The sequence below is a fragment of the Esox lucius genome, chromosome 3 (assembly GCF_011004845.1).
Source record: "Esox lucius isolate fEsoLuc1 chromosome 3, fEsoLuc1.pri, whole genome shotgun sequence".
NCBI lineage: Eukaryota > Metazoa > Chordata > Actinopteri > Esociformes > Esocidae > Esox > Esox lucius.
This window is the reverse complement of record NC_047571.1, coordinates 36,174,032-36,195,948: the sequence shown is the minus strand read 5'-3', so window position 1 is coordinate 36,195,948 and position 21,917 is coordinate 36,174,032. Positions and strand designations below refer to the sequence as shown.

The 21,917-nt window shown below is 43.1% G+C and overlaps 1 protein-coding gene across 4 annotated transcripts in view; it reads right to left on the bottom strand.

Annotated features, from left to right (window-relative positions):
- The window catches only part of lpin2 (lipin 2), a 34,628-nt gene that overhangs the window by 6,994 nt on the left and 5,717 nt on the right, over positions 1-21,917 (bottom strand). For 2 of the 4 annotated variants that reach the window (XM_013131722.4, XM_029119013.2), the window contains exons 1-13: positions 19,194-19,910; positions 15,494-15,694; positions 11,184-11,279; positions 8,758-9,146; positions 8,274-8,381; positions 7,988-8,120; positions 6,751-7,421; positions 6,482-6,684; positions 5,780-5,873; positions 5,173-5,242; positions 4,596-4,688; positions 4,312-4,382; positions 1,144-1,306 (exon numbers count right to left, since the gene is read on the bottom strand). In XM_013131722.4, the coding sequence (XP_012987176.2) occupies positions 1,144-1,306; positions 4,312-4,382; positions 4,596-4,688; positions 5,173-5,242; positions 5,780-5,873; positions 6,482-6,684; positions 6,751-7,421; positions 7,988-8,120; positions 8,274-8,381; positions 8,758-9,146; positions 11,184-11,279; positions 15,494-15,694; positions 19,194-19,277 (2,376 nt within the window). In that variant the 5' untranslated portion in view covers positions 19,278-19,910. Of the gene's footprint in view, positions 1-1,143; positions 1,307-4,311; positions 4,383-4,595; positions 4,689-5,172; positions 5,243-5,779; positions 5,874-6,481; positions 6,685-6,750; positions 7,422-7,987; positions 8,121-8,273; positions 8,382-8,757; positions 9,147-11,183; positions 11,280-15,493; positions 15,695-19,193; positions 19,911-21,917 lie in introns of those variants that run through there. The other 2 variants (XM_029119014.2, XM_029119015.2) reach the window with 2 other exon arrangements.

Sequence of the window (21,917 nt, the reverse complement as noted above, 5' to 3'; positions counted from 1 at the left end):
CGCCACCACAATGGATTTGAAATGAAACAACCAAGATTAATTCAAGGGGTTGAACAAAAATTGGGCAATTACTCACAGGTCAGAAAGTGGTTCCGCACAAATGCCCGATAGAGAATGAATAATGAACAATATAATTTATCCTGTTCCAAAAAAACAGGGCTAACTCAGAGTTCGACGTTATTCTTAGCCTAATTTTTGTTTAGGGTTCCTGGTCACTAACCCTGAACAACCGATACTGGCCTGTCATTCAGCCATAAAAAAGTAAATACACCACGTAAATCTTCACCTAACCCCATTTAACAAATGAAAACACAAGATTACACTTTGAAATCATTCATTCATCATGCATCATTTGACTCCTGCACTACACTGATTGATTGATCCCCTTGATGTTAACCTTGAGTTTTTAGAGACTTCAATTTGGTCAGCTCTTGAGCTAAATTTAGTGAACAACCTGACCTATGCCAGTGGTCTGGACTTTGTAGATAATCAGTTGAACAGTTTTTGTTCTGAGGGCCTCAGATAGATCTATACATTTTGACATGATGTTACCACAGCCATGTAAGGTGAGGAGCAACCCAGACCAAGTTTACTCCGCAATGTAACCTGTTTTGGTGCACCTGATTCTAATTTTAGCCAGTTTATAGGCTGGCTAAGGTAGGTTGTATAACTTTTTCTGCATAAGGAAATTGTTTATTTTAATTGCTTGGTTTAAAATATATTTTGAATGTTTTGTTAAATTGTGTAACCTTCATCAATGTCGTGGAATGTGGTTGCAATTTGGCTTAAATATTCATATGTCCAAATATCAATGTGTTAAAACTTTCCAGGGGGTGTACTTCGGTTTTTTAAATGGTAAGGAAGATATATCAGTCTTGACTTTTCATCAGAGAGCTTTAACTGGCTTTAACCCACCCAGCATCTCCACCAGAGGGAGCTCTAACCCACCCAGCATCTCCACCAGAGGGAGCGTTTCTACAAGGCAGTGCTACATTTATAATTAGTAACCACTCAAAGCCAGAGGCATTTAATATAACAATGTCACATGGGATTTAAACAATCATAACATATGGATTACCTTCAGGACAATGTACCTCTCTAAACAGACAAAAACTAACTGTCCATTTGCATATGTGTGCTTACTATCTGTTCTGAGGAGAGGCGTAGAGACTTCCTGTAGGCATAGGGGCTGTGAGGGTGAAGGTGTGGTTGATGAGACAGGTCCTCTGATCCCTGGAGTCTCTCCTGAAAGGCAGCAGTCCTCACCTCCCCTGTTTCATCACTGGATGACTCCCCTGTCTCCTTACTGGACAAGGACACAGTTATATGGATAGATTCACCTGCCTCCTTACTGGACAAGGACACAGTTATATGGATAGATTCACCTGCCTCCTTACTGGACAAGGACACAGTTATATGGATAGATTCACCTGCCTCCTTACTGGACAAGGACACAGTTATATGGATAGATTCACCTGCCTCCTTACTGGACAAGGACACAGTTATATGGATAGATTCACCTGCCTCCTTACTGGACAAGGACACAGTTATATGGATAGATTCACCTGCCTCCTTACTGGACAAGGACACAGTTATATGGATAGATTCACCTGCCTCCTTACTGGACAAGGACACAGTTATATGGATAGATTCACCTGCCTCCTTACTGGACAAGGACACAGTTATATGGATAGATTCACCTGCCTCCTTACTGGACAAGGACACAGTTATATGGATAGATTCACCTGCCTCCTTACTGGACAAGGAAACAGTTACATAATCCACAATTCCACCAAAAATACTAGGAACGTTTAGTCCCAGGAACATATTTTTCAAGAAACTAAAGGGTTCCTTCAGCCCATTGTTGTGTGGGCGTTTCTACCGCAGTCTAAAGACCCATGATTAATCCAATTAGTCCGCTGGCGTAAGTTCTTACTCTGACACAAGCACGCACGCCATGCAAAGTGACATGGCAACAGCCCAGTAAGAGGAGAGGAGATTCAAGTGGCGCTGCCGTTGATCCTTATTTATTGGGCTTTATGAGCTATTGTGGAGATTGACTGTGAGATGAGATGACTGACACAGATTCACACTATCACGCATAAAACCTTTTTGTTCTTTATCTGTAGTGATAATTAACATTTCAGCATTAAGTGAGATTTTGGGAGTTCTTCTGTTTTCAGATTTACACAAACAGCTACTATATACACATTTTGTTCCACAACTATTTATCTCCAAATATTTAGGTGCAAAATACAAATGTGCAAGGTATAAATAACTAACAACTTGTTTAGTTATTTGAAGCTTCTCCCGGCAGTTTCCCCATGTGAATAATGATCAACTCACTTAACTTGCAGGATATGTTTGTGTACACATCTTTAAGGCGTGGACTTGGTCTTCGGTGGTGTTAGTGTGAATGGATAATGCATACGGGTTCTCATCACTTTGGAGTTTATCATCTCAAATGCATGTTAGGTTTCTGTCTGAATAAAAGACGGTGTCTGTCTGCTACCCACGAGAAACGAGGGCACAATAAGCTCCCTGGTCACCTAAATTATCCACCCAGCTTTTGTATCACAACTCTAAATACAAGGCAAAAAATACGGTTTGGAAACTAATCTTGTCCTGAAATTAGCATGGAGTTTAAATTAAATAAGGAGCTCCAAGGAAATTTTGAAGGAGCATTAAACTACTTGAACCAAATTTAGAAATGCTTCAGAAGGCAGTATCTGGATAATCACAGTTGGCAGCTTTTTTAATTTCATTAGTATAAAATTAAATTATTTTAAATAATGTATCATTGGAGACAGGAGGCACATACTGTATATCGTGTGTGTGATTGATATTGGCTGCTGGAATAGTTACATTTATGCATGTGCAGCCTCAGGAAAAAGCCTAAGGATTTACTATTAACAACATTAGTTAGATGATTGACATGCAACAGAATATACGCCCCAGATTATACACGTAAATAAATAAATAGGACATTAATTTCTCGACCAAGATAGTAACTTTTATGGTTAACACAAAATAAAGTATATATTAAATGTCTGCCAATATTTATTATAAAATTGTGTATCAAAATGTATGATTGCTCAATGCAATTAACTGTCAGCCGCGTCTCCTGCCATTTCCCTTTACTGCAATTCCATCTGTAGTTCAATTTCTTCTCCATAATATGTTCTTCTGTTTTTATAAGCAAAATAATCTCCTTTAACTTTACTCTGCTGAGGACATTTAAAAATGGCTGTTGAAAACTTCTACGAGTAGCCTCTACACTACTAACATCGACCAATCAGATGTTCATCACTGCAACCCCCACCCCAAAGTTCGGGTACTCTGGGAAAGTCCTACCCCTCCAGCAGATACCCCCTGTTTTGGGGGTAAAATATAGTCCCTGGTTCCTGGTTCTAGACCCTGGTTCCTGCAGTGGAAATGCGGCTATAGATAGATTCACATCTGTCTAGACTGCATTTAGGCTTCAGAGCTGGCCATAGTTATATTGGTAGTGGGACAGATGGAGTTTAGTACTACTGTATTATGTAGCGCAGTAGCTGCAGTAGTGATGTAGTGCAGTAGCTGCAGTAGTGATGTAGTGCTGTAGCTGCAGTAGTGCTGTAGCTGCAGTAGTGCTGTAGCTGCAGTAGTGCTGTAGCTGCAGTAGTGCTGTAGTGCAGTAGTGATGTAGTGCAGTAGCTGCAGTAGTGATGTAGTGCAGTAGTGATGTAGTGCAGTAGTGCTGTAGCTGTAGTAGTGATGTAGTGCAGTAGCTGTAGTAGTGATGTAGTGCAGTAGCTGCAGTAGTGATGTAGTGCAGTTGTGATGTAGTGCTGTAGCTGTAGTAGTGATGTAGTGCTGTAGCTGTAGTAGTGATGTAGTGCAGTAGCTGCAGTAGTGATGTAGCTGCAGTAGTGATGTAGCTGCAGTAGCGATGTAGCTGCAGTAGCTGCAGTAGTAGTAGATCTAGAATGTGGTAATGGAGCGCAGCAGTCAAATAGTGCAGCAGTGACATAGTGTAGTAGTAGTGACGTAGTGTAGTAGTAGTGATAATGTGGTTTAGTAGTAGTAGGGATGTATTGCAGTAGTGGTGATATAAGGCAGCAGTTATGGCATGCAGTGGTGATGGCGTGCAGTGGTGATGGCGTGCAGTGGTGATGGCGTGCAGTGGTGATGGCGTGCAGTGGTGATGGCGTGCAGTGGTGATGTGATAGAGTAGTGATGTTGTGAAATATTGCTGCGATGAAGTAGTGATTGAGTATTGAGTAGTGATGAATATAGTAGTGATGTAGTAGTGCTGGGGCAATAACTCACGGTAAGACCATGCTGTCCTGAGACAGAGAGTCTCTCCCTTCATCCAGTTGATCTTTGGTTTCCATCTTGGTCTCAGACAGAGAAATTTGTGGTGATTGTCAGTGTTGAGGGTCAGACTCAACTATACATACAACACTGGAAAAAATTAAGAGACCACTGCAACCTTTTTCTTTCCTTTCCAAAAAAGTTGAAAAGGAAGGTTTTGAGTGAGGAAGAGAAGCGTTTAATTTGCGGTGGTCTCTTAATTTATATCAATAATAACAATGACGCAATTATATATGTACCTGTTTCACTGAGCTGTCAGCTCTCTTCCTCCAGAACCACCAGCGACCAGACTTCTTTGGCATCTTCTCTTTTACCCAAGCCTCTTCTGTAGCCTGCAACCAGACAGATCCAGACAGACAGACACACAGACGAGCATGTACAGACAGACAGGCGGGCAGGTACAGACAGACAGGCAGTTACAGACACAGACAGATAGGCAGAGATTTCAGAAATGTTGAGGTAACACCTGTTTAAAAAACCCTGCCTGGTGTTCACTCTTCACAAGTTCCTCCACTCTGTCAAGCTTGAACCATCCTAAACAGCGATGATGCTCCTCTCTGCTTGCAACCAGGAGAACTGCTTCTCCATGCCTTCCAGCTATGCAAAAAAAACATATCCTACCCCAAGCTTCTACTCGAGTAAAATTCTTCTTACCTGCGCCTGAGTGGTGGAATAAGCTTCCTGTTGAAGTAAGGAGATCCAAAACCCTGCCCATCATCTATAACCCTACCTTTTCAAAGAGTATCTAAAATAACATCACCACTCTGAATAAAAGCACTTGCTAAATGAATAACATGTAAATGAAAGTGAGTTAACCTTTGGTAAGTTCTTCTGGAAAGCTTGTAGACTGAGGATCAGCGGAGCGGCTAAAGTCCAGTTATAGTATCTGGAAGAGAGAGAAAACTCAGTTTCTCCGACCGGGCAGAGGTACCGAGCGAGCAACCGACGACAGAGGTACCAACCGGCATCACAGATATGGGTCCTATCTCTGTTCCCTGGTCAGAATTTCTGGGTTCTGTGTCATTCAGAAATGAGTACTAATCCAGAAAACAGAGATACCAAACCACATATGAAATGACAATGTATGCACTAGCTGCTGTAAGTCATGCCAGATAAGGGCATCTTCTAAAGGAAATAACCGTAAATAATCCAGAGATCTTATCTTTAAGGGCTGGGTTCTTATCAATAATTGATCAGTTTCTCATCTGTTATTAATCAGATTATTTGGTTATAAATAATAGCTGGGTTCTCAGCCAGAAGAGTCCAGCAACTCTATAGGTTTCTTTTTAGGTTCCGACACGACTAGGGAGTTTTCCGTAGCCACTATACATACATTTCTTGTTTTTGGTTGCTCTTTGGGGTTACAACTCCTGATGTAAAAAAGGCTTTATAAAATACATTTGATAGAAGGATGAATTCTCACCTGTTATTGATTTGAACAACCAAGTTCGGGTTATCTATAATTGCAGGGTTCTCAGCAAACTCATTATACGTTATCATATGTTCCATGAACTTCTCTGGAGAGAAACATAGAAAAACAAAAAACATTGCAGTATTACCATGAACAATCAACCAGGGACAGAGAACTCCACATTTCAGTTGATACATTCCAAACATCACTACGGAACTAAATAGCTGTTGGACAGATGGACAGTAGTGTTAGGATAAAGCGCTGTTACGTTAATTTACAGTAGTGTTAGGATAAAGCGCTGTTACGTTAATTTACAGTAGTGTTAGGATAAAGCGCTGTTATGTTAATTTACAGTAGTGTTAGGATAAAGCCCTGTTACGTTAATTTACAGTAGTGTTAGGATAAAGCGCTGTTATGTTAATTTACAGTAGTGTTAGGATAAAGCCCTGTTACGTTAATTTACAGTAGTGTTAGGATAAAGCCCTGTTACGTTAATTTACATCAGCGTTATGATAAAGTCTTGTTAGGTTATTAGTTTACAGTAATATTAGGATTAAGTCCTGTTAGGTTACTAATTTACAGTATAATTAGGAGAAAGTCCTGTTGGGTTATTTATTTACAGTAGTATTAGGAGAAAGTACTGTTAGGTTATTCATTTACAGTAGTATTAGGAGAAAGTACAGTTAGGTTTTTCAGTAACTTGTTGTATTCTACCTTTGGAAATGTCAGCGTTGTCACTGAGGCCTCCACAAAGTGAAAGGGTGACATCAGGCAGGTCAGAGGTCGAGTCAGAGAGACACTCTGTCCCACTGTCCGCTGCAGCGCTGCCGACTGATTGGGGAGACTGGGAGCCGGACAAGGAACCCGACCGCAGCTCTGAGTCCAGCCACAACTTAGATTTGCTGGCCTCTGCTTCACTGGAGAAAAACCTGGATTAGACCACAGAAGTTTGGATGTATGCATGTGCCTACGGACTTACAGACCTCTTGGGGAAATATCTAGCAGCCACGTCAGGTTCCAGCACGTTGAGATCATCCAGGTAGATGTCTTCAGGGCCCTGGTGCTTGTTCCTCTTGGGAACACCTTTCTTCTTAGTGGGGGAGTCAGGGAGGCTGGTCTGGGAGGGGGTGAGGCCTATGTCTCCAGCCATTTGACTAGCAGCAGCAGAGGAGGTGAGGAGAGGAGGGGACAGGCCCTGTACCTCCAGGGTCTCAGAAGTAGTGAGAGGGGAGGAGGTGGTCAAGGGCGAGGAGGTGGTCAAGGGCGAGGTGAGAGTTACATTGTCAGAGAAGCTGACCGTTGTCACAGGACTTTCTGATGTCATAGATGATATTACAGAACTGACCGGGGTGACAGAAAAACAACTGTCACAAGTCACAGGAATGACCGGAGAAATTAAGGAAACAGAGTTGACAGGTGGACGAGCAGGAGCGGACGACAGAGGGCTTCGTGGTTCAGGTTTGACGATGGGACACACATGTCCACAATCCTCCTCCTCTGACACCCTCCTCCTCATTTCTCCCTCATTCCCTCCCTCTGTCTCCTCCCCAGTCTCGCTGTTGTCACCCATGGCCTGGGAGCTGAGGATGACCCTGAAGTGAGTGTTCTCTGTGGGAGTGATGTAGTGTGTGTCTGCTCTGTCCCTCTTCATCACCTGTAGGAGTGGATGACAAATGTCAAATACCAAGGGTCATGAGAAAAGGTCAACCACTGACAGCTTGGATTACATCATGTTGTGATTACATCACTTTGTTCACCCCTGATATTTGATTACATCACAGAAGAAGTTCTAACGATTCTTTCAGTTGCCAGTGACAATATGATGTATCCCAGTCCACCTGCAACCTGACTTAACAGGTTTAGGGTAAACCCAACCAGTCAAGTCCTGGAGCAGCACAGCCTGAATGCTGTAGGTTAGAAACCCATGACGTGTCTTCACCTGAATTCCAGGGCTTTATATCAGTTTTCTATGGATTTCAGTATCAAACAATCTGATTCATGACAAGCTGTCTACATAGATTCATCAAGTCAGTTAGTTGGTCCATAACTCTTGAGACAGTGTGAGAGTGAGACAGTGAGAGAGTGAGACAGTGAGAGAGTGAGACAGTGAGAGAGTGAGACAGTGAGAGAGTGAGAGTGTGAGAGTGTGAGAGTGAGAGAGTGAGAGAGTGTGAAAGTGAGACAGTGTGAGAGTGAGACAGTGTGAGAGTAGGGTCTTACCCTGGTGGGTTCTGGGAACTCCCCCCAAGTCCACTGCATGTGGCTCTCTGCTCGGAGCATGCTCTCTGAAGGATGAGCCATCAGTTCACTGTCACTCTTAGGAGAAAAGGCCACAGACAGACTGTGGCCATGACTGGAGAAAAAGACAGAAAAACAGTGTGTGTAAGTAGAGTGTCTGAAAGGTGTTAGTGTACCTCTCTGATGGGAACCAGGTGTGTGTGTGTGTGCAGTGTCTGAAACGTATTAGTGTACTTCTCAGAAGAGGACCAGGTGTGTGTGTTTGTACCTGTCAGATGGGGACCAGTCTCCATCAGAGTAGGGGTATCTCTCCAGGTTATGTCTGGCAGCAGGCAATTTAGGATCTATGTCCCGGATCACATTCATAGAAGGAGATCTGGAGTGACAGTAACACAAATCTGTCAGACAACTCGCACATCTTTAAAAACAACTGAAGAAGTTAGACATCTAGCATATCTTCAAAAACAACTGGAGCAGTTAGACAAACAGCATATCTTCAAAAACTAGCATCTTATATAATATACTGTACAGTCAATGCAAAAAATACCAAAAAAACAACAACAATAACAACAACTAGTAAGATCACGGAAATGTTTTTCCTAAATGAACCACATACTAACATATTTTTAACAAAACTACCTGTGGAAATAGATTCACACACACAGCTGCTATCAGGCACCATCAGCCGAGAGACACTGACTACAGACAGACACTGACTACAGACAGACACTGACTATGGCATCTGTGCTAACCGTGATGAGGTGGTGTCCTCGTCAGAGCTCAGCTCCAACTCAAATATGTCCTCGGCTGCAGCTGGAGCTGAGGGCGGGGCGGATGGAGTCTGGACAGCTGCAGTACTGGAGCCTGTCGGAGGAGTCAGCTCCTCCCTTCGCGGGTCTCCTTTATGCTTTCTCCTCCTCCTCTTCTTTTTCTTCACAGCTACCACACCAGGGCTGTGTGTGTGCGTGACAGTATGAGCGTTGGGGTCCCCTGACGTCTCTTTGTGGTCCTCAGCTGTGTCATCACGTCTGTCTGGAGGTCCCCCCACTGAACCTCCTCCTCGTTCAGAGACCTCTGAGATCCAAAACATGTGAACCTCAGTGGGGAGAGGGGAGGTAGAAAGGTGTGCCGGGACGATCTCCTAGACAACAAGACAGAATGAACTAACCGTCAGGTCTCCGTAATATCATTATCAACTAACCGTCAGGTCTCCGTAATATCATTATCAACTAACCGACAGGTCTCCGTAATATCATTATCAACTAACCGACAGGTCTCCGTAATATCATTATCAACTAACCTACAGGTCTCCGTAATATCATTATCAACTAACCCACAGGTCTCCGTAATATCATTATCAACTAACCTACAGGTCTCCGTAATATCATTATCAACTAACCGTCAGGTCTCCGTAATATCATTATCAACTAACCGACAGGTCTCCGTAATATCATTATCAACTAACCGACAGGTCTCCGTAATATCATTATCAACTAACCGACAGGTCTCCGTAATATCATTATCAACTAACCGACAGGTCTCCGTAATATCATTATCAACTAACCGACAGGTCTCCGTAATATCATTATCAACTAACCGACAGGTCTCCGTAATATCATTATCAACTAACCGACAGGTCTCCGTAATATCATTATCAACTAACCGACAGGTCTCCGTAATATCATTATCAACTAACCGACAGGTCTCCGTAATATCATTATCAACTAACCGACAGGTCTCCGTAATATCATTATCAACTAACCGACAGGTCTCCGCAATATCATTATCAACTAACCGACAGGTCTCCGCAAAATCATTATCAATTAACCGACAGGTCTCCGTAATATCATTATCAACTAACCGACAGGTCTCCGCAAAATCATTATCAATTAACCAACAGGTCCACGTTACATCATTATCAACTAACCGACAGGTCTCCGTAATATCATTATCAACTAACCGACAGGTCTCCTTAATATCATTATCAACTAACCGACAGGTCTCCTTAATATCATTATCAACTAACCGTCAGGTCTCCGTAATATCATTATCAACTAACCGACAGGTCTCCGTAATATCATTATCAACTAACCGACAGGTCTCCGCAAAATCATTATCAATTAACCAACAGGTCTCCGTAATATCATTATCAACTAACCGACAGGTCTCCGCAAAATCATTATCAATTAACCAACAGGTCTCCGTAATATCATTATCAACTAACCGACAGGTCTCCGCAAAATCATTATCAATTAACCAACAGGTCCACGTTATATCATTATCAACTAACCGACAGGTCTCCGTAATATCATTATCAACTAACCGACAGGTCTCCTTAATATCATTATCAACTAACCGACAGGTCTCCTTAATATCATTATCAACTAACCGTCAGGTCTCCGTAATATCATTATCAACTAACCGACAGGTCTCCGTAATATCATTATCAACTAACCGACAGGTCTCCGCAAAATCATTATCAATTAACCAACAGGTCTCCGTAATATCATTATCAACTAACCGACAGGTCTCCGCAAAATCATTATCAATTAACCAACAGGTCTCCGTAATATCATTATCAACTAACCGACAGGTCTCCGCAAAATCATTATCAATTAACCAACAGGTCCACGTTATATCATTATCAACTAACTGACAGGTATCCGTAATATCATTCAGATCTCCATTATAATATATAAAGCTATGTAATATTTTACAGGCCTAGGAAATATTATATAGAGTTTCGTATCCTTCAAACATGGGCCGGGCATTGGGGATAAAAAAAAACTCTGGGCTCAATACCTGACAAATGTCAAATACCAAGGGTCATGAGAAAAGCTTCTTAACAGAACAAAGTGTGAAAACCCTGAACAACCTCAACTAATCTATCATTATAACAAATGGGGATGGGGAAGGTGGCTGAGTGGGCTGTAATTTACTGCCATGACAGAGACAATCATATTATCTACATGAAGAGGACCTTAGCAGGGCTGGATCGGCATCTCCTAACAGAAAAATATTAGTTTCAGAACCACTGCTTCAGGGATCATGTTACAACCGGTTCTACAGCTCTTGTCCCGGTACCACAAGCTTACATTGTTGATAAGAACAAGCCTTGAATAGTATGGATATGGACCTGACAGTAAGAGGCTTTAAGGCATAGTTAGGACTAACTCACATTCTGTTGTTCTGTCTCCTGGACAAAGAACGCCTCCCCATTGTCTCCCAACTTCATATGCAGCTCCACTGACTCTCCATTCACCTCGATGTCAATCTGATGAAGGGAGGACATGGTTAATAGAATGGGTGTAGTCACACTGCACCATCGACACCTGCTTCATCCTGGTTAATGGAATGGAAAAAACAAGGCTGTAATAAATAGGCCTACAGCTCTGAAGGGGATTTAATGCAAGTCAAATGAACAAGAACATAGTATAACAACAATAATAATGACTGATTATTTATAAAGCTTGATGAGTGATTTCATATGATTCCTGGATCAAAACATGGTTTTGACAGTGAATGCACTTAAACCCAATTAAATGTCTACTGGTCCTGGACAGACAGAGGAGAAAAAAACAAACACATGAGGGTAAAAACCTACATTGTCTTTAGGTTGCTATTAGGGAGAACATTGAGGCTGCTCAAGTGGACAACAGGGCAGATTTTACACTATAATATAGTGGCCAGATATTATATAAAGTAAATCACAGAGGTGGCGTCCGGTAGAGCGCGGGGTAGTGGTAGTTGTGGTACCACCTTTGACTAATTTTCAGCTTGGAAAAACCCTGCCTGCTTCATCCTGGTAGAGAGACACTGATCAGATGTAATACAGGGACATAAAGTTAATAGAGATCAGGAACAATTAGGGTTTAACCATCCATTCCTAGTCAAACACTTCTTCTACTAGTGATCAATGCCAGGGCCATATCTTCCCTAAATGTAATACTATTTCCATTATGCCCATTACTAACCCATGTTGATCTTTAACCTAGGGTACAATTAATCAAAATTATAATTAAAATCTGCAATTTTTGGCACGGCCAATAAGACACACTAGTCGGCCTGCACGCAGGGCCAGTCTGTTCTGGTCAGCATTAGTATGCCAGTAGTGGAACACAAAAACTCTGTCGCAGGTTGTTTTTTTTAAGTATTCAGTTTTCATTCCTGGACTAATCCCATAATAGTTTGCAACAACACACACATGGCTCCCACACACCACGCAACACAGGCTTGGCCACTTGGGAAGTGGACCGAAGTAGGATTCATTTCGCATCTCCATAATTGTGACAGTTTATACATGGCTTGGGTATTTACATTGTTTTGTTGAAATACTTGAAGGTTTTTCAGTGTTAGTCAGCGTTTAACTAGCGATAGACATTGTTCCACATACACATAAGTATGGTAATCAAGAATTTTGGCTTCAATGTCAGCGCCAGCAAACATACTTAATACGAGAGAAAATCTCAGCTGGGAAGGTCCTGTCAACGGAGCCAATGCATTGCAGTACTGTAGTACATACAGTGGATATACAAATTATACACACCCTTGTTAAAATGCCAGGTTCTTGTGATGTACAAGAATGAGATAAAAAGATAAATAATTTTTTCCACCTTTAATGTGACCTATAGCGTGAACAATTAAATTGAAAAACAAACAAAAAATAAAAAACTCACAATAACCTGGTTGCATAAGTGTGCACACACTTAAACTAATACTTTGTCAAAGCACCTTTTGATTTAATTACAGCACTCCGTCTGTTTGGGTAGGAGTCTATTAGCATGGCACATCTTGACGTGGCTATATTTGCCCAGTCTTCTTTGCAAAAGCGTTTCCAAATCTGTCAGATTGCGAGGACATCTCCTGTGCACAGCCCTCTTCAGATCACCCCACAGATGTTCAATTGGATTCAGGTTTGGGAATGGGCCATTCCAAAACCTCCAAAATCTTTTTCTGGTGAAGCCATGCTTTTGTGGATTTGGAAGTGTGCTTTGTGTCATTGTCGTGCAGAAAGGTGAACTTCCTCTTCATCTTCAGCTTTCTAACGGACGCCTGAAGGTTTTGTGCCAAAATTGCCTGGTATTTGGAACTGTTCGTAATTTCCTCCACCCTGACTAAGGCCCCGGTTCCAGCTGAAGCCAGGCTTGGATATTTGTCTTTGTAAGAAAAGGCTTCCGTCTTGCCACCCTACCCCATAGCCCATTCATATGAAGAATATGGGAGATTGTTGTCACATGTAGCACAGCCAGTACTTGCCAGAAATTCCTGCAGTTCCTTTAATGTTGCTGTAGGCCTCTTGGAAACCTCCCTGACCAGTTTTCTTCTCGTCTTTTCATCAATTTTGGAGGGAATTCCAGTTGTTGGTAATGTCTCTGTTGTGCCATATTTTCTCCACTTGATGATCACTGTCTTCACTGTGTTCCATGGTATATCTAATATTTGAATTTGATTAGATAATTCTGAACACAGCCACAACCCCAGTTATAAGAGGGTGTGCACAGTTATGCAACCAGGTTATTGTAAGGTTTCTATTTTTCCCCCTTGAAGATGTCAGTTTGTTTTCCAATTGAATTGTTCACATTGTAGGTCACATTAAAATTGGAAAACATTCTGACATGATTTATCTTTGTCTCATTCTTTTACATCACAAAAACGAGGCATTGTAACAGGGGTGTGTAGACTTTATATCCACTGCACTACAAATTGAAAAGAGGTTGTAATGAGTACATACTACAACACGTCAGTCAGGCTCAGGTTTTAATGAGTACATACTACAACACGTCAGACAGAGGTTGTAATGAGTACATACTACAAAATGTCAGACAGAGGTTGTAATGAGTACATACTACAACACGTCAGACAGAGGTTGTAATGAGTACATGCTACAACACGTCAGACAGAGGTTGTAATGAGTACATGCTACAACACGTCAGACAGAGGTTGTAATGAGTACATGCTACAACACGTCAGACAGAGGTTGTAATGAGTACATGCTACAACACGTCAGACAGAGGTTGTAATGAGTACATGCTACAACACGTCAGACAGAGGTTGTAATGAGTACATGCTACAACACGTCAGACAGAGGTTGTAATGAGTACATGCTACAACACGTCAGACAGAGGTTGTAATGAGTACATGCTACAACACGTCAGACAGAGGTTGTAATGAGTACATGCTACAACACGTCAGACAGAGGTTGTAATGAGTACATGCTACAACACGTCAGACAGAGGTTGTAATGAGTACATGCTACAACACGTCAGACAGAGGTTGTAATGAGTACATGCTACAACACGTCAGACAGAGGTTGTAATGAGTACATGCTACAACACGTCAGACAGAGGTTGTAATGAGTACATGCTACAACACGTCAGACAGAGGTTGTAATGAGTACATGCTACAACACGTCAGACAGAGGTTGTAATGAGTACATGGTACAACACGTCAGACAGAGGTTGTAATGAGTACATGCTACAACACGTCAGACAGAGGTTGTAATGAGTACATACTACAACACGTCAGACAGAGGTTGTAATGAGTACATGCTACTACACGTCAGACAGAGGTTGGAATGAGTACATACTACAACACGTCAGTCAGGCTCAGGTTTTAATGAGTACATACTACAACACGTCAGACAGAGGTTGTAATGAGTACATACTACAAAATGTCAGACAGAGGTTGTAATGAGTACATACTACAACACGTCAGACAGAGGTTGGAATGAGTACATACTACAACACGTCAGTCAGGCTCAGGTTTTAATGAGTACATACTACAACACGTCAGACAGAGGTTGTAATGAGTACATACTACAACACGTCAGACAGAGGTTGTAATGAGTACATACTACAACACGTCAGACAGAGGTTGTAATGAGTACATACTACAACACGTCAGACAGAGGTTGTAATGAGTACATGCTACAACACGTCAGACAGAGGTTGTAATGAGTACATGCTACAACACGTCAGACAGAGGTTGTAATGAGTACATGCTACAACACGTCAGACAGAGGTTGTAATGAGTACATGCTACAACACGTCAGACAGAGGTTGTAATGAGTACATGCTACAACACGTCAGACAGAGGTTGTAATGAGTACATGCTACAACACGTCAGACAGGTTCAGGTTGTAATGAGTACATACTACAAAATGTCAGATAGACGTTGCACCTTTAATTTGAACTATTTTTCATTCAATTTAATAGAATAGTATATAAGCTATGATTGCTATGACCTCTTAGAAGTGTCTACACTGTTTAAATGGCAAATAAAAATCATAAATGCATTATAAAGGCAATAAAAATCACAATTCAATATTTTATGCAAATTGAATAGCTCTACTTCATCCCCCTGTTAACCTAAATTTCATGTATCACCTAATAATTTTGACTTAGCATAGATGACATCCTGAAACAAAAGGTTCATTATTCTAATGCTTTTCACAGTTAACTGAAGCTGTTACTTAAAAACTGCACTTACCACTTTCTCCTTAGAGCGCAGGACTCCCAGCTTGCCAAAGCGGACATGGAACGGAGAGCACTGGTAGGTCCCATCTCTCTGTTTGACCACAACCACATCAATGCAGCCCGACAGTGTGGCCTGGTTGATCCCTTTGTACAACTCCTTGACCGTCACCAGCACCTGGCCTGCTAGCTGACCCACGTAGTTCATAGTGTCAGTCTATATGGGACAGAGGACGGGTCGTGTCAGTCTATAGGGGACAGACGATGGGTCATGTCAGTCTATAGGGGACAGAGAATGGGTCTGGTGTCAGTCAATAGAGGACAGAGGACGGGTCTGGTGTCAGTCAATAGAGGACAGAGGACGGGTTTAATATCAGTCTACAGGGGACAGAGGACGGGTCTAATATCAGTCTACAGGGGACAGAGGACAGGTCGTGTCAGTCTATAGGGGACAGAGGACGGGTCTGGTGTCAGTGAATAGAGGACGGATCTGGTGACGGTCTACAGGGGACAGAGGACGGGTCTGGTGACGGTCTACAGGGGACAGAGGACAGGTCTGGTGACGGTCTACAGGAGACAGAGGACGGGTCGTGTCGGTCTACAGGGGACAGAGGAGGGGTCGTGTCGGTCTACAGGGGACAGAGGAGGGGTCGTGTCGGTCTACAGGGGACAGAGGAGGGGTCGTGTCGGTCTACAGGGGACAGAGGACGGGTCTGGTGTCAGTCTACAGGGGACAGAGGACGGGTCTGGTGTCAGTCTACAGGGGACAGAGGATGGGTCTGGTGTCAGTCTATAGGGGACAGAGGATGGGTCTGGTGTCAGTCTATAGGGGACAGAGGACGGGTCTGGTGTCAGTCAATAGGGGACAGAGGACGGGTCTGGTGTCAGTCTACAGGGGACGGGTCTGGTGACAGTCTACAGGGGACGGGTCTGGTGACAGTCTACAGGGGACGGGTCTGGTGACAGTCTACAGGGGACGGGTCTGGTGACAGTCTACAGGGGACAGAGGACGGGTCTGGTGACAGTCTACAGGGGACAGAGGACGGGTCTAGTGACAGGCTATAAGGGACAGAGGACGGGTCTGGTGAAAGGCTATAAGGGACAGAGGACGGGTCTGGTGACAGGCTATAAGGGACAGAGGACGGGTCTGGTGACAGGCTATAAGGGACAGAGGACGGGTCTGGTGACAGGCTATAAGGGACAGAGGACGGGTCTAATATCAGTCTACAGGGGACAGAGGACGGGTCTAATATCAGTCTACAGGGGACAGAGGGTGGGTGGTGTCAGTCTATAGGGGACAGAGGACGGGTCTGGTGTCAGTCAATAGAGGACGGGTCTGGTGACAGTCTACAGGGGACAGAGGACGGGTCTGGTGACAGTCTATAGGGGATAGAAGACGGGTCGTGTCAGTCTATAGGGGACAGAGAACGGGTCGTGTCAGTCTATAGGGGACAGAGAACGGGTCTGGTGTCAGTCTATAGGGGACAGAGAACGGGTCTGGTGTCAGTCAATAGAGGACAGAGGACGGGTCTGGTGACAGTCTACAGGGGACGGGTCTGGTGACAGTCTACAGGGGACAGAGGACGGGTCTGGTGACAGGCTATAAGGGACAGAGGACGGGTCTGGTGACAGTCTACAGGGGACGGGTCTGGTGACAGTCTACAGGGGACAGAGGACGGGTCTGGTGACAGGCTATAAGGGACAGAGGACGGGTCTGGTGACAGGCTATAAGGGACAGAGGATGGGTCTAATATCAGTCTACAGGGGACAGAGGGTGGGTCGTGTCAGTCTATAGGGGACAGAGGACGGGTCTGGTGTCAGTCAATAGAGGACGGGTCTGGTGACAGGCTATAAGGGACAGAGGACGGGTCTGGTGACAGTCTACAGGGGACAGAGAACGGGTCGTGTCAGTCTATAGGGGACAGAGAATGGGTCTGGTGTCAGTCAATAGAGGACAGAGGACGGGTCTGGTGACAGGCTATAGAGGACAGAGGACGGGTCTGGTGACAGGCTATAGAGGACAGAGGACGGTCTGGTGACAGGCTATAGAGGACAGAGGACGGGTCTGGTGACAGTCTACAGGGGACAGGTCTAATATCAGTCTATAGGGGACAGAGGACGGGTCTAATATCAGTTTACAGCGGACGGGTCGGATGTCAGTCTATAGGGGAAAGATCTGATGTCAGTCTATATTGGCTAAATTGATTATTGCAGCCCTAATTGCTGCAGCCTAAATATTTATAATTAAAATGTAGATTTCATATAATGTCAAGAATCATAACAAAACACTAAGCAACAGAAGAACATACAGGACAGGGACGCACTTAAGAAGGGTTACTCTATTACAGTAGTCTATAAGCCCTCAGCTAATGCTCTCTCTCTCTAGGGCCCGAATGGGGAAATAAATGCTGAAGACATGTGAGCCCAAATCTTTCTTTGATTCAACTTATTTCCTCAAGAGTTCTTTGTCTGTAACTATAGGGAATGATGAGAAAGATATCAATGTCATAAACAATGTTTTATTATATTTGAACTCACTGCCAGAGTCTGTCACCACACAATCACAGCACCCTGACAAAACATCAGTGCGTTCTTGATATGGGAAAATCTGACTTATTGCCTACAACGACTTATACTGGACTTATACTTATACATATTGAGTGTTGTTATATAGTCTACACTAGCTGGAAATGATCTTTATACCAAAAACGCATACATCTAACCCCTGGTTCATGGTTAGTTTAATAGAAACAGTGTTGGACAGTATAACTGGTGAAGGCTACATTCAATGGTTTAAAGTAATGTACATGTTTAACAGGGGTGGAGTTCCATTAAGAGTCAGCAAATGTTCCGTTATCGGCAATATAGGACAGAAAGGATTCTCCAAGAATGCAGAGACAGTTTAAAATGACAGATGGGGAGTGTTGAGGTGGGGAAGAGATGTCAACAACAAGAAACTATTGACTGATTGAAGAAATTTCAGCCACTTCCATTCAGGAAAGGTTGGTCACAGGAGAAAAGAAAGTGCAGAAGCAACCTTTAGAATGACCTTCTACATCAATATCTCAGGAACATTCTTATCTCCAGTCATAAACTGTACAGCTACAAAATATCATACCACATCCTGATTCTACAAACAAGCACATAAGAGGAAACCATGGTTAAGATAAAAATACCATGTGACATTTTTAGATCATTGTACATTTTCATTGTACAATTTAATCCTAAAGACTTAAAAATATTATGAATTTGACTGAAGGATCTACAAAAACATTTCAAATGAAATAAATCTTCAGCCTGAAACAAACGTTGAAGAGTTCAGAACCTGGTTGATTGAAGACTTTGAGATGTCAGTAAAATATGCTGCTTGCTGAACAACATGTAAGAGATGGAACACAGCTCCAACACAGACATTTACGGCAGAATGAGGAACATAGAGGAGGAGTCATAGAACACTGAAGGGTCCTCACAACACCAGTTCCAGTCAGGTCAGAGCCGCCAGGATGAATGCTCTAATTTCAGAAGGAATTTTTCCCATTTAGTGCACCAGTGTAGACCACTGACAGCACAAGATACAGCCCTAACCCTGACCAATATAGCCCCAATCAAAATTTGAAACTCTAACCCAACATAACGCTTACCTAACCCAAACTAATCTTAACCCAACATAAACCTAATCAAACGCATACTCCCTGCAATCCTGACTTCAGACTCACCAGGAAAGAAGAGGACCTTCTAGAGGATGACTCAGTGTAAATCCCCAGCGGCTCCAGGTTCGGACACGACAGCTGACGCTTCATGATGTTAAGAGTCTGATCATATTGTTTGAATGTACTTTAATAATCAAGTCTCTTCATAACTGACTTTCACGTCCATCACAGTCAGTCTTTATTACAATATAATCTGGATTAATCTCTGACCATTTCCAGATTGTCCCAGTGCCTCAGGCAGCATGCAGGTGTGTTCAGGTGTTACTATCCTGTGTTATCAACAATCTGCTACATTAGAAATCTTCATCCTGTCCTCAACCTTTAATCTGTACAGAAAGTCTGTCCCTCCCAGCCATGTCAACCATAAACACTGTACTACCTGCCCTGAAATACTGAAAGAACAACAACATGCCAGTCAGAGAGGCTCTACTCCTACTGGACCACTGCTAACCATTCAGCCAATCAGGCGAGCTAAAGCTGTGAGGTAGCAAATGAGGACTGGTTGTGTTAGTGTCTGATTAGAGGGTGAGTTCCTATGAAGGGTTGTTGCTCTGATAAGAAGAAAAAGGGAAGGCCCCTGGCACAGAGCCCATTACAGAATGTCACATTGACCATGTCTGGCATGACACCCTACACAGTGCAATGCTACAGACAGATGACACCCTACACAGTGCAATGCTACAGACAGATGACACCCTATACAGTACAATGCTACAGACAGATGACACCCTACACAGTACAATGCTACAGACAGATGACACCCTACACAGTGCAATGCTACAGACAGATGACACCCTACACAGTGCAATGCTACAGACAGATGACACCCTACACAGTACAATGCTACAGACAGATGACACCCTACACAGTGCAATGCTACAGACAGATGACACCCTACACAGTACAATGCTACAGACAGATGACACCCTACACAGTACAATGCTACAGACAGATGACACCCTACACAGTACAATGCTACAGACAGATGACACCCTACACAGTGCAATGCTACAGACAGATGACACCCTACACAGTGCAATGCTACAGACAGATGACACCCTACACAGTGCAATGCTACAGACAGATGACACCCTACACAGTACAATGCTACAGACAGATGACACCCTACACAGTGCAATGCTATAGACAGATGACACCCTACACAGTGCAATGCTACAGACAGATGACACCCTACACAGTACAATGCTACAGACAGATGACACCCTATACAGTACAATGCTACAGACAGATGACACCCTATACAGTACAATGCTACAGACAGATGACACCCTATACAGTACAATGCTACAGACAGATGACAGCCTACACAGTACAATGCTACAGACAGATGACACCCTCCACAGTGCAATGCTACAGACAGATGACACCCTCCACAGTACAATGCTACAGACAGATGACACCCTCCACAGTACAATGCTACAGACAGATGACACCCTATACAGTGCAATGCTACAGACAGATGACACCCTACACAGTACAATGCTACAGACAGATGACACCCTACACAGTGCAATGCTACAGACAGATGACACCCTACACAGTGCAATGCTACAGACAGATGACACCCTACACAGTGCAATGCTACAGACAGATGACACCTTACACAGTGCAATGCTACAGACAGATGACACCCTATACAGTACAATGCTACAGACAGATGACACCCTATACAGTACAATGCTACAGACAGATGACACCCTACACAGTACAATGCTACAGACAGATGACACCCTACACAGTGCAATGCTACAGACAGATGACACCCTACAAAGTGCAATGCTACAGACAGATGACACCCTACACAGTACAATGCTACAGACAGATGACACCCTATACAGTACAATGCTACAGACAGATGACACCCTACACAGTGCAATGCTACAGACAGATGACACCCTACACAGTACAATGCTACAGACAGATGACACCCTACAAAGTGCAATGCTACAGACAGATGACACCCTACACAGTACAATGCTACAGACAGATGACACCCTATACAGTACAATGCTACAGACAGATGACACCCTACACAGTGCAATGCTACAGACAGATGACACCCTACACAGTACAATGCTACAGACAGATGACACCCTATACAGTGCAATGCTACAGACAGATAAAACCATGTACAGTAGCATACAGAACCAAAAGTCTACATGATGGGGTTATGACTCACTATGCCCCCAAACTCTTAGCCAATCCAGACATAGAAAACATCTGATAAAAATCTGAGTTCCTAGAAATATCCAAAGAGCAGTGGTTGCTGTGGTAACTGACCCCAGCATGATCAGTTATGTCAGTCACCAGAAAAGGGAGGTTGAGGACTTTCTAGGACAAAAATGACTGATCAACATTTTCAGAACGTAACATATTAAATCACTGTGTCAACAACACATATGTACGTTTTAAAGTTCCAACATTGTTTTCAGTGATTATATTTCAAAGATTATTTTCAAATAGAGAGTGAGTAAGTTATATGCGGTCAGTCAATACAGGCCTATTGTTTAAATCCACCTAGAGGTTCAGAATTGATTGTCATTACTCAGTAAATTATTTAAGATCTACTCCATAAAACACTTAGATAGTAGGGCTACACGTATGAATTTAATGATCAAATACCTAAACATCAATGCTGTGAAATGACTTCCTATTTACATAGGCTTAACCCCCCTCATGTTCCCCCAGGGGTGCTCTAATGGGGATATG